The sequence below is a fragment of the Mycteria americana genome, chromosome 3, assembly GCF_035582795.1.
Source record: "Mycteria americana isolate JAX WOST 10 ecotype Jacksonville Zoo and Gardens chromosome 3, USCA_MyAme_1.0, whole genome shotgun sequence".
NCBI classification, from domain to species: Eukaryota; Metazoa; Chordata; class Aves; order Ciconiiformes; family Ciconiidae; genus Mycteria; species Mycteria americana.
The window spans coordinates 99160213-99183662 of NC_134367.1; the positions used below are offsets into that span (position 1 = coordinate 99160213).

Below are 23450 nucleotides of genomic sequence, written 5' to 3' on the forward strand. Positions count from 1 at the left end.
CTTCAGTTCTGTAGCGAAGTTTAGTTCTGCATGAGCATACTGGAAAAAAGAAAATCAAATATTGTTCTAAGACTTAATGTTATTTTAAGATAAGTCACTATTAATGATTTGAAGCAACGATACAAATGTGATTAGATTATCTTGCCAAACTCTGATAGAAACAGGCCTAATTCTTTTCTTTTCAGTAGGTTCTAAAGATCTACGCTGTCTACCAGGAAAGCCATCAACTTGACTGGCACTAAATATCATTTGTGTCTGAACAGGAGAGAAAGAATCCTTAATGCAAGGATGGTTGCCTTGAAATTCTGTCATTTCAGAAGCTGCTTTATAAGGTGCTTATTTATTGTCCCTGCTGTAGGGTCAGCAAGCTGTTTCAAAAGTAGGGTTTGTGACTGCAAGACGTACTGTTGTTCTGTGTTGTAATTTGCTGCATGACAGAGTTCCTGGTTTGAAACAATTTAATAATTTTTGCTTTAAAAAGTCGATTGAGTTGATCAGGACAAGATTGCTTTCTTCTTTGTGTGGTATAATTTCTGGTAAACTTTGTGAAATACCGAGTGAACTCATTCATACATGGGTAGACACATTTACAGACTTTTTTGTTTTGAATTCAAAACACTGGTTGTAAGCAGAATTTCACCTAATATTTTCTATGGAAACTTACAGAATGTGGCTGAGCAACAATGCAGGGTCTGTATCATGGCTTATCATTTGATGCGCTGTCTGAAGACACTTTGCGGGCTTAACTTCTTGTGTGCTGGGGAGCTTCTGAGCAGGAACTGTTCTTTAAAACTTGTTCCTCCCTCTCCCCCCATCTAATTGAATGGCTTCACTACGAGTCACTATGAACTTTTCTGTAATATTTTTGCAAAAGACTATAACACTTTTTGTCTAATGTGACTGATTTTGAAAGGTGGACTTCCACATAAGCAAACTTGTGTAGTATGTAGTAACTAAAAGTTTTGAATGAAGCAATGGAAATGTGATGAAAATTCCTTTGCTATCTAACAGTATATTTTGTCATTGGAAAATGTATTTAATACTGGACTATGTCCTGAGTTCTATATATTGTTAAAATTTAAAGCTAAATCTTTAGATTATTTAAAAGCACAGATGAATTGTATGGGCTTTGGCTTAATTCTGTTGAATAATGATCGCTTTGTAGTATAATCTTTTTTCATGATCCTAACATCTGCCTTTGTCATACCACTAGCTCATTGGAAGTGGGGGAAAGACCAGATTTTGAATTTCATCTCATCTGTCAGAATGAACAGGCTTTTAAAAATCTTTTCATAGAATCATAGAATGGTTTGGGTTGGAAGGGGCCTTAAAGATCATCTAGTTCCAACCATCCTGCCATGGGCAGGGACGCTTTCCCCTAGACCAGGTTGCTCAAAGCCCCATCCAACCTGGCATTTCAGGCTTTTTATTCTTTGAATACATTATTGAGTATATACCAGAACCTTTTTATCTTGCACTTGCATGACATATGTTCCTCATAAGAAAAAAAAGTAAGGGCTTGGCTGTGTCAGAGCCAGGGTCTGTCAAGCCTGATATCCTATTGTTCCTGTGGCAGAGCATGTGTGGCTGAATAAATCACAACATCTCGCTCAGCCTGCACTGAACTGCAGTCTCCAGTCAGCCGTATTCATCACCTCCCCAGCAGAAGGAACTGCGCTGTGCACAGCACGTAGGGACTGGAGTGCTCATGTATCCGAACGTGAGACCCTGGGAACAGCAGGTAACTCTGCCCATGACAGCAAGAAATCTGCAGCTTGCTGTTGTTAATGACGAGGAGGAGTTGGAGGGGCTGTCAAAGTCAGTTCTGCCATGGGTGCTCTCCTGCTTGACAGAAGAGGAAAGAGCAAGATACCAGTCAAACTGCAAATAAAGGGATTATTGCTGTTTCATATGAAGAGCTGCTTTGACCTCCCCTAGGTGTTTTTCATTAGTCGCCAAAAATGGATACGTAGGGAGACATATAAGAACAGACATGGACATCTTATTTCTCTAGTACTTCCATAGCTCTCAACTATTTTTGGTTTTAGGCTCTTCTGGAGCTCGTTGTGATTTCTGTTTTCAGTAAGGCCCAATGGATTTCTCATTCATTAAATAGCCCAATCTTCTTTGGAGCCTGTACTCAATACAGTCTTCCCTGCCCCTTCTCAGTTTGTTTTTATCAACATAGTTAAAGCTTGTAGCATTCCAATCGATCTTCTACATGTAACATTCTTTTCTAGCAAATAGTTGGTCATTTTATTTCATTTAGTTTTTCTGTCCTCGGTAATTCTTAAGCCAGTTATTTTAGTAAGTAACACTGAATAATCCTTTGACCCTTCTAGGCTTCTGCCCTTTGTAGGAGCCTCTAGCCTTTATTGCCACAAGCTTGTGAAGAATATATTTATCAGTTAATATGTAAAACGTTGGGTTAGAGGAGTTAACCACAATCACTAAATTTTGATTGGAAAGGGAGTTATATTTTGGCAGATCATCATTTCATGACCAAATATTAAAAACGGCCCATTTTGAGCTTGACATACCCTTTGCTTTTAGAGTGACCACAATTTTCTTCCAAGTATTAACACTGGTCTCTTCTTTGTACTGGTATTGTTTCTTAAAATATTATTTTAAAGGCTTCAAGTTGTCAGTCAGGGTTTTGGAGATTGTAGGAACAGTAAGTTATGTAAAGTTGGATAAAGTTACTTTTTATCTCTCTGTACTTTATTAATCCAGTGTTGCATTTGACTGTGGGGAAATGACTTCAATGTAATGAAATAGTCTGAAATGTTGGTAAGGTTCATGAAAACATCAGGAAGCTGCATCCATCTTCAACCCTAGAAGCCTCTAGCTTGATATATCTTTTTTGTTATACTTACTGTAGATTTTTGCACATAGTTTTGAAAAGGTTTTCAGTGAAAACTTACTACCTAAGAACCTAGTAAGTTTTAAAAAATGTGCCATTACATGCATGTGCATGAAATTATAATAGAGTTAAACAACCGTTGGTAACTCTAGTTTGTTACATGTAATCTTTACCATTATGCATTTTTGTAGGTATATAATAGCTTTGAATTTTTAAAAAAAAGTTAGTATTCTTAGATTTTTTTTAACCTCTTACAAAAAGGCTTTTTTTCCTGTAAAAATTAAGAGATTGAAAATCTGAATGTTTTGAACGAGTCTTCAGATGATAATCTTTTCACACCAAATATGTAATGTTTACTTAATCTGACTAAGAAAATAACTTGCTCTAGTAAATGTTAAAAGGCTCCTTAAAGTGTTTAGAAGACAGCAGGCATGGTCTCTCGCATGCAGCTGAGGGACCACCAGGTGGTGCTAGTGGAATAGATTTAATGGTGGTTTACCAGTACTTCAAATGTGTCTTACCAAATGTGAATGAGACGGGTGCAGTGTACGAAAACTTACTTTCTATGCAACAAGCCTGTTTGTACAATTAAAAAGAGTAAATAGAAATATTGTGTCGTGGCTCTGTGGTTTGGGCACTTTTAATTTTAAAAAGTTGGATATGGACGCTAAGGGGAAAAAAATTTCTGTCTGTAGGATGGATAATGTGGGAAGCAGACAGTATGGAGGAATAGTCCCAGATATTTGACCTGCTTTTTTGTTAATTCAGAGAGCAGTTTATGAAACTTGTCCATTCATGTATTATAAGCATATCCTATCATAACCACTTGCTTATTTACCTACTACATTTTGACTTCAAATAGTGAAATAACTTTTTAACAACGTTGTTTTAACTGTTAAGATTTTGGGCAGTGCAAGAATCTTTCCCCTTCAGGAATGCACAGAAATAAGGAGGGGGTGGGGGTCTAGTTTTTTTTTTTTAATGCATTATGTAGCTTAAAAAGTCAAAGTAGAAACAAATTCTAGTTCTCAATATATACAGATTTTTACATACAGTTTTTACCAACTCTTATGAGGGTTTTCTTCTGACTCTCTTGAAAATTGTATCCTTTAAAAAAAAAAGGGGAGTGGGGGAGGTTAGAGAACAGTGTGGACCGCAGTAGTTTGTAGTAAATTTCTATGGCCTACTGATTTGAGCAGGTTTGGTTTTGTCTTAATGTGCCCTGACATAAAATATATATATTCTTTGAAAGCATGATGCAGAGCATTTTACAACATCAAATTGGCATAAATTATGCTATATATCATCACCCTTTTAAAGAGGAGTATTAGAATTAAAAAAAAAAAACCCAAACCAAAACAGAAAACCACAAAATGTCTCTAAACCAAAGTGACTGTCTCTTGTCTAGTCAGAAAGCAAAATCCAGAACAACTGCAAACAAAAATCCCCAAACCTATTTTGCTTGTAATCTTAGTATTGTGACCAAGCTAAATGTTTTAGCATTGTATGTGCCAGTGTCACATTAGTAACCACCTCACTGTAGTTGAAAACAAACTAAATAAAACCACATGACAGCCACTAAGAGGTCTGTAAAATCTTGGTTGACTATGGTTGAACGCACCAGAGGATGGTTGCTTTGGAGTTTGTGGCCCTATGCATTTACTCTGGGTAACAAATTTATTTACCGTCTGGGTTTTACTGTCTTAGGCACAGCGGTTATGGGGTTCTGCGTAAGCAGAAATTCTCCCCCCCCTTTTCCGAGTCTGCTACACCAAATATTTCATAGAATAACTGCATGCGTATACAAAACCGTATCAGAGTGGATGTCAAATATCCAGTGTATGCTGCTTCTGAAAGTGCTTTTTATATCTTGTTTTGCTGCTTGAGATAAATTTTTACTTGGCTTCCCTCCCTCCTCCTCCCCCCGGTGTATAAATCTTCTTGCACTTGAGGAGAGGAAATGTGCTCTTTTCAAATGCTTCTTTCTTCCATCCTGAGTTGAATTTTATTTACTCATTTTAGCAAGGAGTTTTTGTACTACCTACCTTAAAATTTGGCACAAGTGACTTACTACCATAGAATGATAGTATTATTGCGTTCCTCTCACTTCTGAAAATTGTCAGTGTAGCATTAATGAGAATCAATAAAATGTTGTGTGTTAAAATTCCCATCCGTGCCACGTTGGTTTTTTCACTGCACAAAATACCGAGAGGGATCAAGCAATAAGCTGCATGTAGTAATACAGTTTATAGTACAGCACTGTAAAAACATGTGCAAAACACTAATTTTTAAATTTTTTTTTAATCAAAATGTAATATCAATGTATTTAAATTGAGAAATTGCATGAGAGGTTAACTTTTGGATCTGTTAGAATACAAAGAGATTGAAGAGCGATTAGTTAAATCTATTAGAAGTATGTGCTAACGTGTGTGGTTTTTTGGAAGCAATTTCCAAAAAGGGAGTGCTTGCCAGATGCTGCTTTTATAAGGTGTGAACAGATTAAGAAATACATTCTGCTGCATTGTTCTTTAAACTACCCGTTCATCAGAAAAATCAGTTTGATGAGGCGTCTGTCAACATCTTCATTTTTCAGCAGTTAGGTTTTTGTGATATGACCATATTTCTGAACTCTCCTATGGGACTGTTTTCTGAATGTCATTTATAGTGAAGGAATGCCCATAATACTGAATCTTTTTAAAAGATCATGTAAATAGTTTCATTTTCATTTGCCTTGTTCAGCTGATCTGAGCAATTTTTTGCTCTGTTAAACCGGTTGTTTGAATGGGTCTGGAGTTATGCTAATGCAAAAGAGAACAGGATTTTATTCTCTGTATTTATTGAAAGATCCAGTCTGTCTGTAATATTGAAAGGTTCTTTTGAGTTTTGAATAACTATAAAATCTGACTTGTGTGTACAGCACTCTACCAAATTCCAGTTTTGATTGGGAGGGGAAAAAAAAAAATTGGTAAAAACAACAGTAAGAAATTCTTATATCTGCGTTTTACACTATTTACTGTTAACATGCTTGGAACATTGAATGGGAAGGTGTTTTATCTCTTGGGCTATTCTCCAGTTTTTTCTAAAGGGAGGGGCTTCTAGGTATCAGTTTCATTATTTAAAACATTGACCTGCTAAATGTTCTTAGAGGGGAAATGTATCGTCTAATTTTAAACCAATATAAAGCAAAGTTATGGTTTTTATTGAAAGGTCTGGTTCTTAAGGGCTGTGGTTTCCCTCCTTATTCTAAGAGTGGAATAGTAAAAGTAAAAATAGTTCTGAAACTGACAGTATTCCTTGCCAGTGCAGTAGCTGCACGATGCCTTAATTAGCAGCCTGAAATTCAAGTTCTGGTGAAGTTATTTGAAGAAATATACTGTTGATGCAGTGGTGTCAAAATTTCACAGCTGAAAATAAACTTACTCTGTGAATACTTGATTGCCGTTTTCTCTTGAGTGGAACTAGGGCACTCGAGGGTTTTTTAATTATGTGTTGCGATTTGAATTGGTGAGTTTATCATCATTACTGAAGGAGTTTGAGGTGTACGGTAGATACATGAACTGTAGTTTAAGTTACTGAACACGTGCAGCCCGTGTTTTTCTTTGGGGATGGCAGTGAGAGCGGGGAGAAGACAATATTACATGCTGCTGAGAAGCGAGCTGCAGCTCTGTGCCTCAGCCTGTATCAAGTTGGGTTTCTTCTGAGTATTTTAGGCAGTTAGCTTTAGACAGTGTGTGTGCACACTCACGACTTGGGTTCAGGTAGTAGTTTAATTGATGTTAGACTTTAGAATCTCGGTGTTTTTAATGAAATTGTCGGGTAGGTTTTTGTTTTGTTTGTGGAAGCTGGTTTGCCTATTTACTTCTGGTAACACTTGTTTCTTGTGTTCATTTTCTCCGTTGTAAGATTACTACAGGGGCTGGTACCACGCACAGTGTGTATTTACAGTAGGGCCAGAATTGAAAAAGAATGGATGTTGCAGGTCAGGGAGGGGTGTTTTGGCTTAAATGGAGATCTCTTCCTTTCTACCGTCTTACTTTATTCAGTTGATTCAAAATATTTTTAAAACATGAGACTTTAAAAAAAACCCAAAATATTCAATTAAGTCACTTGCTAAGTCTTTCAGTTATGTTGTTCAGTTGTGTGGTTTTTTGATTATCTGCTATTTATTTTTCAGCATTGTCAGCGAAGCAGGAGCATCTATCTACAGCGTCAGTCCAGAAGCATCCAAGGAAATGCCAGACCTAGACCCTAACCTAAGAAGCGCAGGTATGAAGAGTATTTCATTTTATCACCATTTCAACACGGAGCTCAATTCTCAGTTCTCAGGCTGTATTGTTTATAATATTAAGTATAACAAAAGTATAAAAAGTGAAGGGTTTGGATGTTTAGTTTCTAAACGTTACTTCTTCCATCACTTCTCATTTGAAGTCCTAGGTATGCAAATGACATCATCTTCTACTAAGGCCTGTAACGTAAATGTCCTTGTGGACGTACTCCTTCAATAGGCTGGTGTAGGAGAATTTATGGGGATTAATATAACCAATGAATTGCATAAACTTTCACAGTTGGACGTGTCCATGCCCGCAAGAGCTAGATCTCTCTTCTCTTTTCCCTTGTACGTACCCAAATGTCTCTAACAATAATAAAGCATTTTAAGGGCTAGGAAAACCGTAGGAAGAGAACAGATAGTTTTAAGGTGTGCATTCATCCTGAAGGATGACAATGGCACTTTCTTTGCCTTCACTGTGATCACTTTGAAGTCTTCATGTAGCTGAATATAGTCCTCAAGAAATACTGTTTAGTTTTAGTTTTTAAAAAACTTATCTATTTCAGCATAAATGTCACTGAGGTATAATACAGCTCAAATTCTTAGAAATAGACAAATGCTGTCACTGTTATAATTTTCAGTCTTTGGTAAAAGAGTAGTCTTTAAAGATCAAATTCCCAGCAGCTTCGTTGTTGTCCAAATTTTACTCAGAGATTTGGTTTATTGGGAGACAGCTGTAAGGGCAGATCTAAGATTATTTTGGATTACTTCGTTTGTGTATTTTTATTTGTGTGTCTTTTTGTATTTGGTTTTGTCTACACTAGTTTTTTATTTTCTTGGTTTTCCTTCAATTTGCTGTCGTATGCAATCAAATCACATTTGAAAATGCAGTAACACTCATGTATAAATCTTTTCCAGCCAAAATGCTACTGTTCTTAATTTTATTGTTACTTTAGCAGGTTACTGGCCTGGAAATCCTCAGGAAGGTGTAGAAGTAGATCAGCAGAAAACAGTTCTGAATTACGGGGTATTTGGGGGTAAAACTTTCTAGGATTCCCCATGTTCCCCTTTCCTCTTATTTCCTCAAAGGGGAAAAAGGGATTTGTGTTAACTCAAGTGAATGTTTTTACAGGAATATTCTTTAAATGTCTGTATCAGCCCTTCCCTTTGCAGGACAGGGCTCTAGCTTCTTTTTACTTGACTCTTTGCTCCCTGTCTGCGAATGAACTCCATTGTGATTATTTCTTCCCTGGGCCACAGATTTTGAATGTGTCATGGTATGGCCAGAGTGAATATTAGGCATGTGACATTTCTGTATTTGTGACACATGCCACTAACTTTCCCTTGGGCCAAAGCTTTTTATATTGCTGATATATTAAATGTGTAAATGAACAGAAAAACACTGAAAAGGAGGAAATCTAATTATTAACAATATACTTTTCCAGATGTAAATTATTTTCCATTTTTCCAAAGTTAATTTTTGGACATTTCAGATCCTTTTATTTAGTATTGTGAATCAAATACAGTAAATGAAAATCAAATTTGTAATACATGACAAATTTCAATATTAATTATCTGGAGTTCATAATTTCTCCGTTATTACTAGGAATTGCTTCAGGCATAACTTAAGTGCTGTTGCATCTGGTTTGAAAAGCATCAGCAATTTTAACATGCCACAGCAGTACCACAGAGTAGATAGAAATTGAAAAAGGGTAGGATAGAAAGTGAAAAATAATTGCTTAGTTCCATGGATGTCAGCTGTTACGGAACTGACAGCTAGAAGTATATTTATTACAATAGAGTCTTTCTAGAAGTTTTAGACTTTCTTGACATCTTTTGGTGTCAATTTGTAATTAGCTGCGCTAAAGCTGTGGACATTTTTTTAAAGCTGAACATAAAAATGTGACATAACATTAGAGGGAAACATTAACTGATGTTTGGGGTTTTTTTGCAAACTTTTTTTTCTTGACTAGCTTTTACTTTTGTACTTTTGATTTTCCTTTAATTTGCAGCAAACAGAAAAGTGACATGGTGTTAAAGCTGACTTGCTTTTTATTTTAATTGTTGTGTTACATCATGTCAGGTTCCGTGCTTACATGATAGCATTTAGTACATTAAAGGAAGCTGACAGCTGCATGATGAAGTGTGACATTTATAGTTAAAATAAAAGGTACAACTGACATGAGATATCTGTGATCTTAACGCAGTTTGCCACTTTAACATTTTTCTCAACACAAACTTTGTAGAAGGGTTTTGGGTTTTTTGAATTACACAGGTAGGCCTATGTTTGTCTATCAGGTACATAAATGTAAAATATTAAATAATGCATATTATATGAGAACTTTCACAGCTTGTGATATGATCTCTGTCATATTTGTAGTGCTGTTTAGCAACTGTTTGTGGTAAGTTTTCACTTTATACAGAGAAATAGAAGACACCAATCCTGATAAAAATATTATCTAATTAATTTCTCCTTGGCTGAGTGTTGTATATAGGGGGAAAACCAACGACCTTTAGCATTTCTTGGGGGTGCTAATTAAAGATATTAGTTAAGCCAAGAACTCAACTGGTTATTTTTTTTTCCCCTTGAGCTGTCTTTGAAGGTCACAGATGACATGGGTTTGTAGTAAATGATTGAGAAAGGTCTCATTATAAACTAATAGTGTATGTATAAACTATAGTGGAAAGTCTTTATAGTCATCCATACAGCACTTTTAGTCAAAATTGCCCTTGCTTGAAAAAAAAAAAATAATGCTTGTTTCTTAAAGAATTTGCTGGTATCTACAGTGCAGAGAATGGAATAGGGTTTCTCCAATTTTAGAATTGTCCTCCAGAGATGGCTACCTTCTTTCTGGCACTAGGCAATATCAGCTCCTAATATCAATTCTTTACATTGAACCAGATTATTTTAAATTTTTATAGCACCAAATTTTAATATTTCACGGAAGTCCAGAAGCTTCTGTTCTGTTACTCCAATTCCTAGAAAATCTTGTGGACTGGGACGCTACTAAGTAAGTAGTAAAGAACTTGATGAAACCTAGTTACTTGTGTTTGAGTAGAGTGAGAAGGTATATATCCCCTTCTGACAGTCATTGTAGGATTAATGAGCAGAACAGCTATTTCTCAGCCTCACAGAATTAGGAGATAAGAGGCTTATAGGCCAGAGCAATAAAAGGATTTCCTACCTGATAGGCTGAGGAAGTTCAGCTGCAGCAGATTAGGAGGGTTCTGCCTAGAGAACAAGCCACTGGAGTTCAGTAACAGGGGTTTTTGGAGGAACTTACAATAGGGTTGCAGCCTGACAGAGAAGGGAATGCAAGGTTTCCTTGAATTCTCCTTCCCAAAAGCTGTGCCTAAGGACAGGCTGAAGATTTGCGGTGGGAATTTTTGTAGGGGAGAAGGGACACCATAAAAAGAGTGCTTAGCAAGCTGGAAACGTTGATCACCTTTGTGAAGCTTATTAATATGTGCCCCCTCAAGGCCTTGTGACCGCCTGCTCTAGAGTTAGAGGAACAGCAGCGAGGGGGCTGCCAGGCTGGGAGGGTGACTGCAGCTCTGTTTCTGCCCCGGCATGTGTCCTCTGGCCACCTTCTTAGAGAAGAAGTCAAACGTTTAATTTGGTGGAGTTTTCGTAAAGCCGTTAAATTAATATTTACTTGGCTGTCCTGTTCTTTTGTTGGTTTTTTTTTTTCTTTCTTTTTTTTTCCTGAGCTACCATCAGTGTAACACTTCATATTTAACCTTTGGTTAACTTTTATTCATGGCAACTTTCAGGCAGAGGTCTTTCACTGTAAGTTGTCCATAAGATCTTCTGGATTACTCTAGGTCTCTGTGGTTGAGATTTGCTTGTGCCTTTTTTAATGGAAGGCCTGGATGCAAGTTTCCCTTTGCAGTACTTGTAAGTACTGTGCTCAGTGAACAGTTACTTTGCCTTGCAAGTTTACCAGTAATTCTCCTTGCCATTAGTTGTCTTTCATTATCAGAGCAGTTGAGAAGACTGTCTTGATGTGGTATTCTTTGCATGAGTAAAAGAAAACAAGCTAAACTCAGTGGTGACAAGCATTCCTCCCTCAAACGACACACTCTGTGACAATCAATGTCGACCTGTTTTTGGTTGCTGTTACTGGGCCTGTGAACTCTGGAATTAAATGGTTTTCCAAAGGTTGTTATCCTTTGTTTTACATCCATCCTGTCCTATATAGTTTTGCCCAAGGGTTTATTTTGTTGTGCAGAACCTGTATTCCTAATGAAAATGAGGCTTCTGGGATGAGAAATAAAATGAGTGTCTGCAGGTGTCGGTGCGTAGGCACTGCCACGCTTTCTGTATTTTCTCTCAGATAGTGCTTCTCCACTTCTACTGTTCCTTGTTGTTGCAAGTGCTTCTTGGCTTGAACAAGTTTGGCTAGACAAAATGGGAAGACTGTGGAGGGACAGGTGAAGTATATAGAAAGTGTAAGCACATATGACTCGTGTTGAAGGATTGCCACACAGAAATATGGAATTTCTGTACTTCCTGGATGCCTGCAAACTTTAAGGTATGGTCAGCTGGTGGTGGTTTTGTTGATGCCCTTAGTACAAGGAGGATAAAGGATGCACCAATTGTTTGGCATGTGCTCACATCAGGATTTTCTTCTTCTGCCGCCTCTCCACTTCTTGAAGTGGATACCATGATGAAATAAATGTCGCTTAATAACTCTAAGAACCAGAGGAAACTACTGAATTCTGGTGAAATAGTGGCCTGATAGTGGAGAATCACTATGAGGCAGTAGTCATGCTGGGATTTTACCCTGGTTTCGATATACGCTCAGTTATATTAAATGAGAAATGCCTTCATTTCATTAAATTGATGAATTGCCTTTCATTTTGAGATGACTGCTCTAACAAATAAGCAATCTCTTCTTTATTTCAGTATTTAAAAAGCAAAATAAGAACCTAATGCGCTTCATTGCATTGATTTATAAAAACGCAGACAAACCTGAATATGTAGAGTTCTTTAAACACAGGATGAGGTGGGAAAGGGGGTTACGTCTTTTCAGACATCACATTTGTGTAATCATTTGTTAGAGGAGATCTCACACTAGGCCTCTCCTGTTTATTTCCATACCTTAATGCAATCATATGCATATGGTTTTTAATTTCCAATTCTGTGTTCAGATCCTGAAACAGGAGCAACATATTTGGGCTTATCTAATGCAGCAACTCCAAGAAATGCTCATTTTCCTCTCAGACATGAAGGGCCTAGGGTTCTCTGTCAAGACCACATAGTTGTGTCACCCAGTTGAGAAAGCAATGAATGTAGATAAAATATTCCCTAAAGTTACTTTTTTGCCAAGATTTGGAATACTAACAAGGCAACCATGTGTGTCATGCTGCATGCACAGGTATGGTCCAGTATAGAAACTGTGTTGCTTCTAAGGGATGATTTCTGAGGATAAAGAAGAATCTGGGAGAGCAAAAGGTCACACAGCACAGCTTGCCTTAGCATTGTCAAATCCCATCTGCTTGTCTCCTCTCCACAGGGCAGAATACATTGGATTATTGTACACTCAAAGTTCAGCACACCACTTGCACTTTTCCTTGCAAAAGAAAGCCTTGTAGGCTTTGGGTGCTTGTTAGGACTTTGAGACTGTCATGCTACAGGGTTTTATTCCCTGGGGTGCTGTTAAAGATAGAGACATACAGTTCAGAGCTGTCATACTGGCCAGCAAGTAGAAGGTAAAGATTGGAAAAAATGTAATTTCTTTTGACTTTATCTTAAGGAAAGTAAAACAATTTGATGATTAGATGTGTGGGACATAGTGCCTTGATGTCTACTTGAGCTAATTTCTTCATCTTCTAAAGAGCACTACTCCCCCTTGGCTACTCAGGAGAGAAGGTCATTTTTCAAAAACTTTATTGGACAGAAGTCTTATGGTTAAATCATTCGCACTGCTTTCTAAGTGGAAGCTTCCTTCTACAGCTAATCGTAGAGGATTGGTGCAAGTTCCACAAGTTCTCAGAAAGAGTTAGAAGAAAGGAAAGTAAGCGCTGAATTCTGATGCATTTAAACATTTTGCCAGCCCGTTTAGTTGGGTTGTGTGCAATTACAGCAGTACAAAATGAAATGGTACTCCATCTTTCATCTGCTGTATTCTGTAGCATTTAAGAATGAGTTTAATTATACTGCTGGAAGGGAAAAGATGCAGCAGTTAGAAACAAAATGGATGGGGAACAGCAGTAATAGCTAAAGAGGGGCTTGTTCCTTCTCTCCCCATAGGACCCAGTTCCTACTAATGAGCAGAAGCTCATCTCAAGGTGTGGGTTAGGCTCTACAGCTTAAACAGAAGTTATAGGGAATCTGTGGATAACTTTAAAAAACAGTCCCTAACTGCAGATAGTCTGGAAATGACTGGGCGTCCTACAGTTGAGCATGGACATGTGTGCCTGTTTCAGGATTTTGAGAGAGAGAAAAATGGGCTTGAATTGCCCAAAACCAGTGGCACAATGCTGAATGGGTTGTCACACAGGTGTTAGAGATGTTTGTAGTCTTCACTTTCTTTGCTGTTGTAGACAAGAATCTAACGTTTTCCAATCTGTGCAAACCTCATGGCATGTGTGAGAGATGGTATATAATCATTAACATCCTGCTCATCGGCACTGTGTTTCCTCTGCAAATGTAGAGTGTAGTAGGAGGCTGGAGTAGAGGAGTTCGATCTTCTGTGGGATCTGCAAGATCAAGACCCACCTAGATTCCCCTAGGCTTCTGCCTTGTTACAGAATTAAAACAGGAGATTATTTTGAGCCCAGTGAAAACTCCTCTGTCTGGCTGTTTTGGATCAGTATTTTCACTATACTAAGAGAGTTGGGTGTGTGTATGTGTAGCTTTTAATTCAGCATCATTCTCTGTGCACTTGTTAACGTTTGCAATTGATGTGTAATCTTCGCATGCTTTGTGGAAAGATGTGATGTTCACCTTGCCTTCTTCTCATTTACCTATTTCTCATATCTCAGAGGGATCTGGGTTCAGCAGATGGACTTGGCCTTTTATTTACAGAGCATCATTTGCTGCGCTTCTGAGCAAACTGAAAATACCCCACCAGTTCTTTCTAAAAGCAATCTCCAGAAGCAGAGCACTAGTCCAGGCTCTGATAAAGGCTCTGCCTTAGCATAAAAGAGTTATGACAATTATTTACTTCCCTCCCTCTGGAGATGTAACTGTGCATGTGTGTGTCTGTGTATTTTCCTTAGCAGGCTTTGTTGCTGCTTTGAAATGTGGAGCCAGAGGAGCAATGAATACAAGGATGCTCTTCAGTTCGATGCGTTTTGGTTTCCTTTTAATATAGCAGTATGATGCATTGCTCACCAAAGCTGCTTTTCTTACTCTAGGCATAGGAAAGGACATTCTGGTCATTTATGAAAGGTTAGTTTTTGTTGTTGATATAAATGAATAACTCTTGTAAGTACAGAACTTCAAGTAATTTTTTTACTTTTAGTAGAAACAGTAATCAGTGGCATGGTGATGCAGTTAAAATTAGTACCAGTGGTCTGAATGTGAAAAAGCATGCTGATGATGTCTACCTTTTAAGCTGAGCAGATGGGGAAAGATTTTTCTGAATTTATACCATCCTGTAAGTCTAACTCATTTCTGTGACAGAAAAATCACATCAGGCTTCAATTAAATGATTATATGTCTCCCATCTCACCTTGGATAAAGAAAGTGCTACTATCCTGTGATACAGAAATTACTAATGCTTGAGAAAAGTGTTTCTGAGAATGTGTTTCTAAGAAAAAATATTGACTTTAAAAAGCTGCATTGTAATATTCAGTTGTCAAGCTTTTCTCTTTAAATGTATTTACTTCCTTTTTGTATTCAAGCCATCTCTTTTAAAGATTTTTGTAGTAAATACATAGAACATTGTCATTCATTATTTCATTAATCTTAGGCAAATAACAGATTATCAGTTTTATGGAGTTAAAAGTAAACTAAAATGTAACCTTTTTAAAACAAAAACCTGCTCACTTGCCACAGAAGAATTTTGGATGAAATGCAGCTGTTGAGCAGTTGCTTAAAATAAATTGCATACTTTAAACCCACCAAGAAGATATATGAGGATTCAAAACTGTGTCACAAATCCTGACCTACTGAGAAAGAATGCTTAATGAAAAGACTACTGTACGTTTCACTGTATCCTTTGCACGGAGGGTGAAATTCAGGTCAACAGGATAGAAAGCTTCCAGGACTCAGGAAACCTGAACAATCGATCACTGAGTAAACATTATTGCAGATACTTATGGAGAGTAATTGATCTTGAACACAATAATAGGCTTTATAAAAGGATTTAAATAAGTTGTAATGTTTCCATATCTACCCTGGTATGATATATTGACAGTAATTACATATGTGCCTGTGAGTTAGTCTGTGATTACCTCAATATATTATTTTTTTATTTCATGGACATTGAAGTTTCAACACGGACTTTTAAGGTGCAAAGGTTAATTTAAAATGGGAGGGGGGATGAGTTACTTGGATGTTATAGCCACATGTCTCAGCAAGAACAAAATACTGAGGTTTTATAATAAAAATACAGAATGTTCTCATTTATGACAAAATTGAGGTTGAACTAATCACACCCTAATAGCTTGTGGTTGCCATATATTTATTTGTAAAACCATCTACTGCCTTCACATCTGGAAGCTTCACTTTGTTTCAAAACACAAACAAATGCTTCCACTCGTCTGAGGTAGCTAAACCGTCACAGTTACTGACTGGGGTGTGTTTTTATCCTTATATAAAGACCTGTGTGTTTAAAGGAATGCCATCGTTATGAAACTTGGACTTTTCGCCAAAAATGTTTTTCTGCTTGTAGTGGCAAGCAATATTTGAATGCTGCTGTACCTAAAAGAAATTGAATTTTTTTTTTCTTCTTCCACCTGTAATCATTCCTAGCAGTCTCTCATAGTGCATTTGGCAGAACTTTGTATGTTCATTTTCACTCTTTCCCTATCTACAGCCATTAAGCGTTTGCTTTATGGCGTGGCTCTTAGAGCAATGCAAGAGGAGCACATGCTAATATGCGATTGTCTGAACACAGAAGTTGGCAGGCTGCCTCTGAAGCAGGCACAGTACTTGAAACTATAATGAATTTTGTTGTGTAGTTGGTAAGATTTCTCACTGCTCTTGCACCCTAAATAGTGTGCACATCTGATTTGGGCCATAATGAGTGCTTTAAATCTGCTCCATTACTGAGAGGAGGCAGGTAGCCTAATTAAGAAGTTAGCACTAATTCTGCTTTTGTAAGGACTGGCAGCTGACATGGCCCTTGTATAGATACCATCTAGAGAAATAGTTGGAAGCCTGCTGTATTGTTTTTGCCCCTCACTGTTGAGAGCGGGCACTATTTTCAGTCTTTAGTCTGAAAAGATTTAGCCTGAAAACTATTATCAGTATTCCAGAGTGATAATTCTGTCCTTTTTCATCCCTGTGAAAAAAGATATCTCTTGCTGTAGAAAGTACTAGTAAAAGAAAGTTATCTGACATGTACGTGTGAGGAAAATAGTCTTAATTTTAAATTTGTCAGTTTGGAATTAAGAGAGATTTGATCCTTTTAAGAAAGGAGGAGCCAGATAATTAAGTACGTTTGCAAGTTCATGAGGGCACATCTGCTCATTAGCCATTAGGAAACAAAACATTTTCGTATAATCTCTTATTTTCTATGAAGATCAGACACTGAGACTGACATGAGTTGTACAAGCAACTCTTACGGAGGCTTTTCACCCACCACACTGTCATTGCAATTCATCGCTGACAGGCAAAAATACTTAACTATCTGGTGGGTTTGTCTTGTCAAATAACCAAAGTATGGAGTGAATCAAGACCACCAAAGAGTTAAATTGCCTTTCTTACAAAATGTCAGAAAAGTCCTAATGACGAGACAGGATTTCAGTAAATATGCTTTCTGTAACTTTCTTTATTTCTCATTCCATTTCGAGGCGAAGTTCATCTGCATTAAACAGAGAGGACCACCTAGGCCATCCTGTCCCCCCAAGCTTTAAAATTTTATATTGATTTACTGCATGGCAGCACAACATGTTCCTGTCATTCCAAATATTGCAATAATGTTTTCTTCTTAATTGACAACTTCAAGCATTGTGTCTATCAGGTGTGCAATTTTTGTGGTGATTTTCTAATAGAGGGCCATGTCATCCTGATCTTAATACCCTGTTTAATATTGAAAAGTTTTTCTTCACATTTTACTTAGACTAGCATATTTTAAGAATGGCATCTCAAACATTTCATGTTTGGCCCTGCTGATTACTTTTGAGAAATCTGATTTTCTGCTTTTGCCCTGCATGCCATCATGTAATTTAATTCGTATTTGCTTGAGCAGAAGTGAAGCATACCTTAATAACTGTAGAAGTGAGAATGCACTGCCTGTTTCATTTTCAGTCTTCTAAAAATGCATGGTTTCTAGCCATTCCTGAAATGCACTTTAGGCATACAAATAGTTTTAGACAATACCTGTATAGTGTAAAATAGTTTAATATAAAAAAAACTTTTGAAATTTATTGATTTAATTTTTATGGGGAGAATGTAAGACCATCACGTTTTACTGTTTCTGATTTTGCAGTCTGGTCCTTGATAGCAGACCTTGCGCTTCTGCAGAGCCCTCATGATTCCAGTAAGACTCTGCTTGGATTCCAAGAGTCCAGCCATGTGGATCAAATTGCCAGAGCAGAGCCTCATTGCTCCCTAAAAAGATCCATCTATTGCAGCGTGCTAGTACTGTAACACAGAAAAGATGGCTTTGCCTGGACAAGAGACGGTAGTTGCTAATCTGGACTGAATTGGTGCAAATGTGGATGGCTTTTACCTTTTCCCTTTTGTGCTCTCTTTTATTTTGAATTTGAAAAGTTCTGGAGTAAAGTCACGGCTTTAGTGGGAATTCCACAGGTCAGCTATCTTGCTGGTACAGCCATAGGAGCTGCATCCCTTAAACTGTATAACTGACTGTTAGTTGATCTTCGTGCTTCGATATTGTAATGATTAGGCCTGATCCAGGAAAGCACTTAAATGCCTCTGTAACTTTATGCATGTGAATAGCTTTGCTGGTTCCGGTGGGAATACCGGCATGCACCTGTGCTGAAGTGCTTTGCTGGATCAGGTCCTACGCCTCTGCTGGAAGCCTCCTAGGGATATGACGGCATTGTCAACCTAGCTATTATGACAAGAAGAGTCTGAATTTTACTTTTTAATTGAAGGTTCCCATGAGAAGGTTATGCTTGGAAAAGTCCTGTATCGACCTACCCATGTAGTTGTCTATTTTTAAAAGATGTAATGAAAGGACATGTGGGCAGTGAGATATATTTGCTCTCAGCTTATCTAAAATGTAACTTTTGAAATGTGTTTTGCCATTAGGTGGAACTAAAAGAAAATGCTCTGAAACATTGTATAGTTATTAAACCAGTTGAGTTTAAGAAAGCTTGCTAAAGACAAGTATAGTACCTATACATAGACATAAATGCATTCAGAAGAAATACATAGTTTTAAATGTTTCCTGGTTTGGATCAATACTTTCATTGGTGTTTTGTTCCACTTTTTTGTTTGTTAGGTGACTGGTGATACGTACCACTAGTGTTTCAAAGTAATTAATATGAACGATTGTTATAGGCAAGCATTTCGGTAGTAAGCTATCCTTGTGTGAGCAATAACCGGTGTACTTACACTGGTTAACCTTTTGTGATTTTTTTTTTTTTTTTCTTTTTTTGACAAGAAGGCGTATGTGATGGCCTTTGAATTCAGAGCTTCTCTATCAGAGGCAGGCATATCAGATGTCACCAGCACAGTGCTTTCTGAGCCTAGCTAGCAAACTGCCATTGTCAGCATATGTTAAAATGGATAATAAAGGGTACGAAAAGTCTTGCATGACCGAGCAGTGAACTTCATGTTGACTGTGCATTTAGCAGTGCAGATCTTGAAAAGCGAAATCTCTAATGCTGTATTTAATCGATAAACTTTGCACCTGTGGTTTGAGAAGCCTGTGTAGCTAATAAATGTTAGATTTATCTGTTTTGGCTTCAAGTATCAGTGTTTAGTGAAGTCATTTTCCAAAATGCTATGAAGTCTTTAACACCCTGCAGTAGTGGTTGTTGCTGTTTAAATTAGGGCTGGAAAGATGATTAAGGGACTGGAGCACCTTTCATACAAGGAGAAACCGAGAGAACTGGGACTGTTCGGCCTGGAGAAGAGGAGGCTTGGGCAGATCTTATGAATGTGTATAAATACCTGATGGGAGGGAATGAAGAAGAGAGAGCCAGACTCTTCTCAGTAGTGCCCGCTGTCAGGACAAGAGAAAATGGGCACAAACTGAAACACAGGAAACTCCATCTGAACGCAGGAAAACACTTATTTAGTGTCAGGGTGGTCAAACACTGGAATGGATTGCCCAGACAGGTTGTGGAGTCTCCATCCATGGAGATATGCAGAGGTATTGCAGAGATATTGCCCAGGACACAATCCTGGGCAACCTGCTGTAGCTGACCCTGCTTCATCAGGGGAGTTCAACAAGGTGATGTCTGTCCTCAAGAGGTCTGTCCAACCTAAACAATTCTGTGATTCTGTAAAGGTGCTTATATATTTTTATATATATATATGTGTCATATGTATATGATAATCATAATCATACTTGTGATTTTATATATATATGTGTGTGTGTATAAAATCAGCTATTGACCTCTGTAGGTAGTTCCAGTTTTCCTGTTTAAACTTTATGTATGTATTGTTGACCAAACCACCATGCATATACACGTTTATTCCTGACTCCTGTCTATTCTTTTTCTGACCCTCTCTTGATTTTCTTAGAAATGGATTTAAGTGTAAAATAAACTTTACGAAGTGTCTCTTGGAATGACTAATGCCAGCTGTGGGGGTGTGTCTGGAGGTAGCTTGTAAAGGATCACAGTTTTCTTCTGTCCCACCCCATTTCTGTCATTCTTGCACAAGTGCACATGGTAGGAAAAGCAGCCTTAGCAACAAGGCCTGGCCTTGGTTTTTTGTTGTTTTGGGGTTTTTTTGTTTGGTTTTGTTTTGTTGGGTCTTTTTGGAAAGACTTTTGGGGTTTTTTTTGGCAAGGCATTTGCAGTACTTCCAGACACTCCTGTTCTTCATCAGTGTTTACTTCACTAGGTAGAATGCATGTTCTAAGAGCTGCTAAACCATCCAGCCTGTGCTTACTTTACTCAGGAGGAAAACAGTTTATAAATTTAATACTGGTAGAGTGGAACTCTTTTAGTTCAGTATACATGGGAGGGAGCACAGTTGCAAATACTGAATGAAACTCAGTATCTGCACAATTAGACCAAGGTTGAGAATTTACAAATTGACATTTTGCAAATAAGTATTTGTTCTGAGGTTGAGTAAGTAAAGGATTTATCAATAAATATAGGCTTCAAAAATGCAGTCTTGGTTCAACATGTGGATTTAGAAGACCAAAGGTTCTTCCAATGTGCTCTTAAAGGCACCAGAAATGTTGGAAATTGCTTTGTTTTTTTCTAAACATGGTTATAACAATGACAGATTGCAAATGGATGTGTTCTGGTATGCAGTTTAGATTGGTAAAGTCCAAGAACCATTTTCAAAGTGAACACTGAATCTTATGGCTGAATTATATAAGTATATACCTTAGGAAATACTATATTAGATAGTAACTGTTCACAGACTTACTTCCATTCCTTTTTAAATGTTCATTTGTTTCTACATATCTGTGATTTAAGGTCAAAGGATACTTCAGAGTTTAATTTTAAATGTTACATGTGCATTTTAGTATGGATACAAGGGAAAAATTTAGTGTACACAGTTCTATTTGTTAAATCTGTGGCCTGAAAAAAACTTTTTTAATGTCATGATTACAGTTTGAAATCTCCTTAGGTCTTTGCTTGAATTATTCAATTAAAAAGTCTGATTAATGTACATTTCATGTCCCGTGTCTAACAGTGAAAAAGGATTCTGCTATATTATTGATTATTTCCAGGTTAAAAAAGAGATTAAATGTGTAGAAGATTTAAAACAAAAAAAAAGGCAAAACCAATTACATTATTCTGATTTGTAGATAAAACCCACAGTTGTTTTCTAATTCTATTTTTCAGTTTCCATAGCTAGACGCGTCCAAGACCCATTAGCCGAGCTAGTGAAAATTGAGCCCAAACACATAGGAGTTGGAATGTATCAGGTAAGATAATACATATCGTTTAATCTAAGTAATCTGTCATGATATAGTGCGACAAAATGCTGCTTTATAGTTGTCAACTAGTTACGTCTCCTTTAAAAGATATTTGTAGGGTTGATAGAATGGTAGTAAATACTTACAAGTCATAGACTGCTCTTTTTTTAATCTCTACTTTTAACGATTGTGATTGAGACTCTGAAATGGCTGTAGCCAGATTTATACTCTATTAAAAACATCAAATCAGACAGGTAACCTGATCTGTAAAGCTTTCTCTTTTTTGGTATTGTTACAGCCATGGGGTTTTAGCTCTTTGTGTAAAATACAATGAAATATTGATCCTCCATTTAGAAGTCATTAATTTGTACTATTACGTGCATTCCTTCTTAGAAGTTTGTAATAAAAGCATTTGTTTTGAAGTTTTTCATTTAGTAAAGCTGAATTTGAAAATGTTTGACAATTCATATTTTTATTACATTTTGTTCTGAGAAGTAACTTTTACCTTCAAAGGGTCTTTACAAAGTGAATGGTATTGAGAGGTGGTTTGTAAGTTATTGTCATTTTATAGCATATTGACATCCATTCAGGAAAGCATTTATGCATGTGCTTAAGTCCCACTAAACAGAGAAGTAAAAAAAATAGACAATTCAGCATGTGCTTTTCTCTATATTTTTGAAACTATAGAATGTGAGTAAATTTGAAAGGCTGGAACAGAAGTCAGAACAGAAAGAACAGAACTGTCTGGATCTGTACGTTCAGGTTAGCACATGAGAGTTAATGGGATAGAATGCAATTAGCAGCCTGGAATCCTTTACTGCCACTGCTAAAGGCAGTGTGACAAAGAAAGGTGCTATGAAAAATTTCAAAGTAGTATATGTCCTGTTTTGTGTCTTTTTTTTTTTTTTTAAGGAACTGAGGTCAACATTTTAGTCCGTTAAGGTAGTGCTCAGTACTGCTTTTGCAAGCCCTACTTGTATTGCCACAGACTGTAAAATCTACTCATGTTGCTTGCTAACTGCAAAACTTCTCAGTAAAACTAACTTATATAATTAATCTTTCGGTATGAACTCTACCATAGTTTTTGAGGAAAATTAGATTGAAGGGCTGAAATACTGTCGATTTCTTCAACGTATGTATCCAGATTTCAGTAGAAATGTGCTTTAATGATGACAGCTATAAATCAGGGGATGGTCATCTGGCAAAACGAGGAGCTTCAATCTGCAGCATAGTTGGTTTCCTTACTTGTGGAGACCCACTGCTTTTATTTATAACAGTAGCAGCAATAACGACAATAGTGAAAAGTGGTACAGATTTCTGCTGGTCCTTGCTCTAAAGAAAAATGTATTTAACAACAAAAAAAAAATCTTGAAATGCTATGTCAGCACTCTGAGAAGAAGTTGGCTGCTTTTTTTAAACAAAATTTTAAAAAATCAATTCCAAAATGGAATATTTTACTATATGAAGAATACTGTGAATTTGTAAGTATTAGGAACTTGCATCGCTGTGGCTAGAAGGTATTCATTTAGATTCACACTATGTGCTTTAGACTACGTGCACGTTGTACAAGCATACATCTAAAGCAAAAAGGCACAGCGTTGTTGGTGGTTGTGTGGTTTTCGGAGCGTGGTATTATCAGACAAGTGTTGCAATGAATGTATTGCAGCAGTTCACTACTGTCTCAGTGACTGAAGCTGGCGTCATTTACTTTGCACTGAAACAGAGCAGGGTAAGCACCATGTTCCTGGCCCTTTCAGGGAAGCTTCTTGATCCACTAGGTCCACTTTTACAAGTAGACACCCAACTGCATTATTTATTCATGTCCAAACTGGTTATATGAAAAGTTTCAGAGAAATAATTCCTAAAAGCCTGGTAAACGTAGACCTCAAAAATTGTTTTTTACCAGCTATCTGCACTTTTAAGTCTCATCATGGTTTGGATAAATCTTCTGAGATAGATAGACCTCCTGTCAGAATTCTTAATGATCACCACAGAAGCTATAAGGTGCTCACTCAAAGGTACAGAAATTTGTGAGGTACTAGAGCTTTATGTGACACTATTGAAAGCAAATTTGCACTCTTGAAAGCAAAGTCAGAAGCTTTGCCACCCTTCAGGTATGAGAGCT

At 37.2% G+C, this 23450-nt stretch overlaps 1 protein-coding gene across 5 annotated transcripts in view; it reads left to right on the forward strand.

Annotated features, from left to right (window-relative positions):
* SRBD1 (S1 RNA binding domain 1) overlaps nucleotides 1–23450 on the forward strand; it is a 134513-nt gene that overhangs the window by 58819 nt on the left and 52244 nt on the right. For all 5 annotated transcript variants that reach the window (XM_075496260.1, XM_075496264.1, XM_075496262.1 and 2 more), the window contains 2 exons: nucleotides 7038–7129; nucleotides 21252–21334. In XM_075496260.1, coding sequence (XP_075352375.1) covers nucleotides 7038–7129; nucleotides 21252–21334 — 175 coding nt within the window. The remainder of the gene's footprint in view (nucleotides 1–7037; nucleotides 7130–21251; nucleotides 21335–23450) is intronic.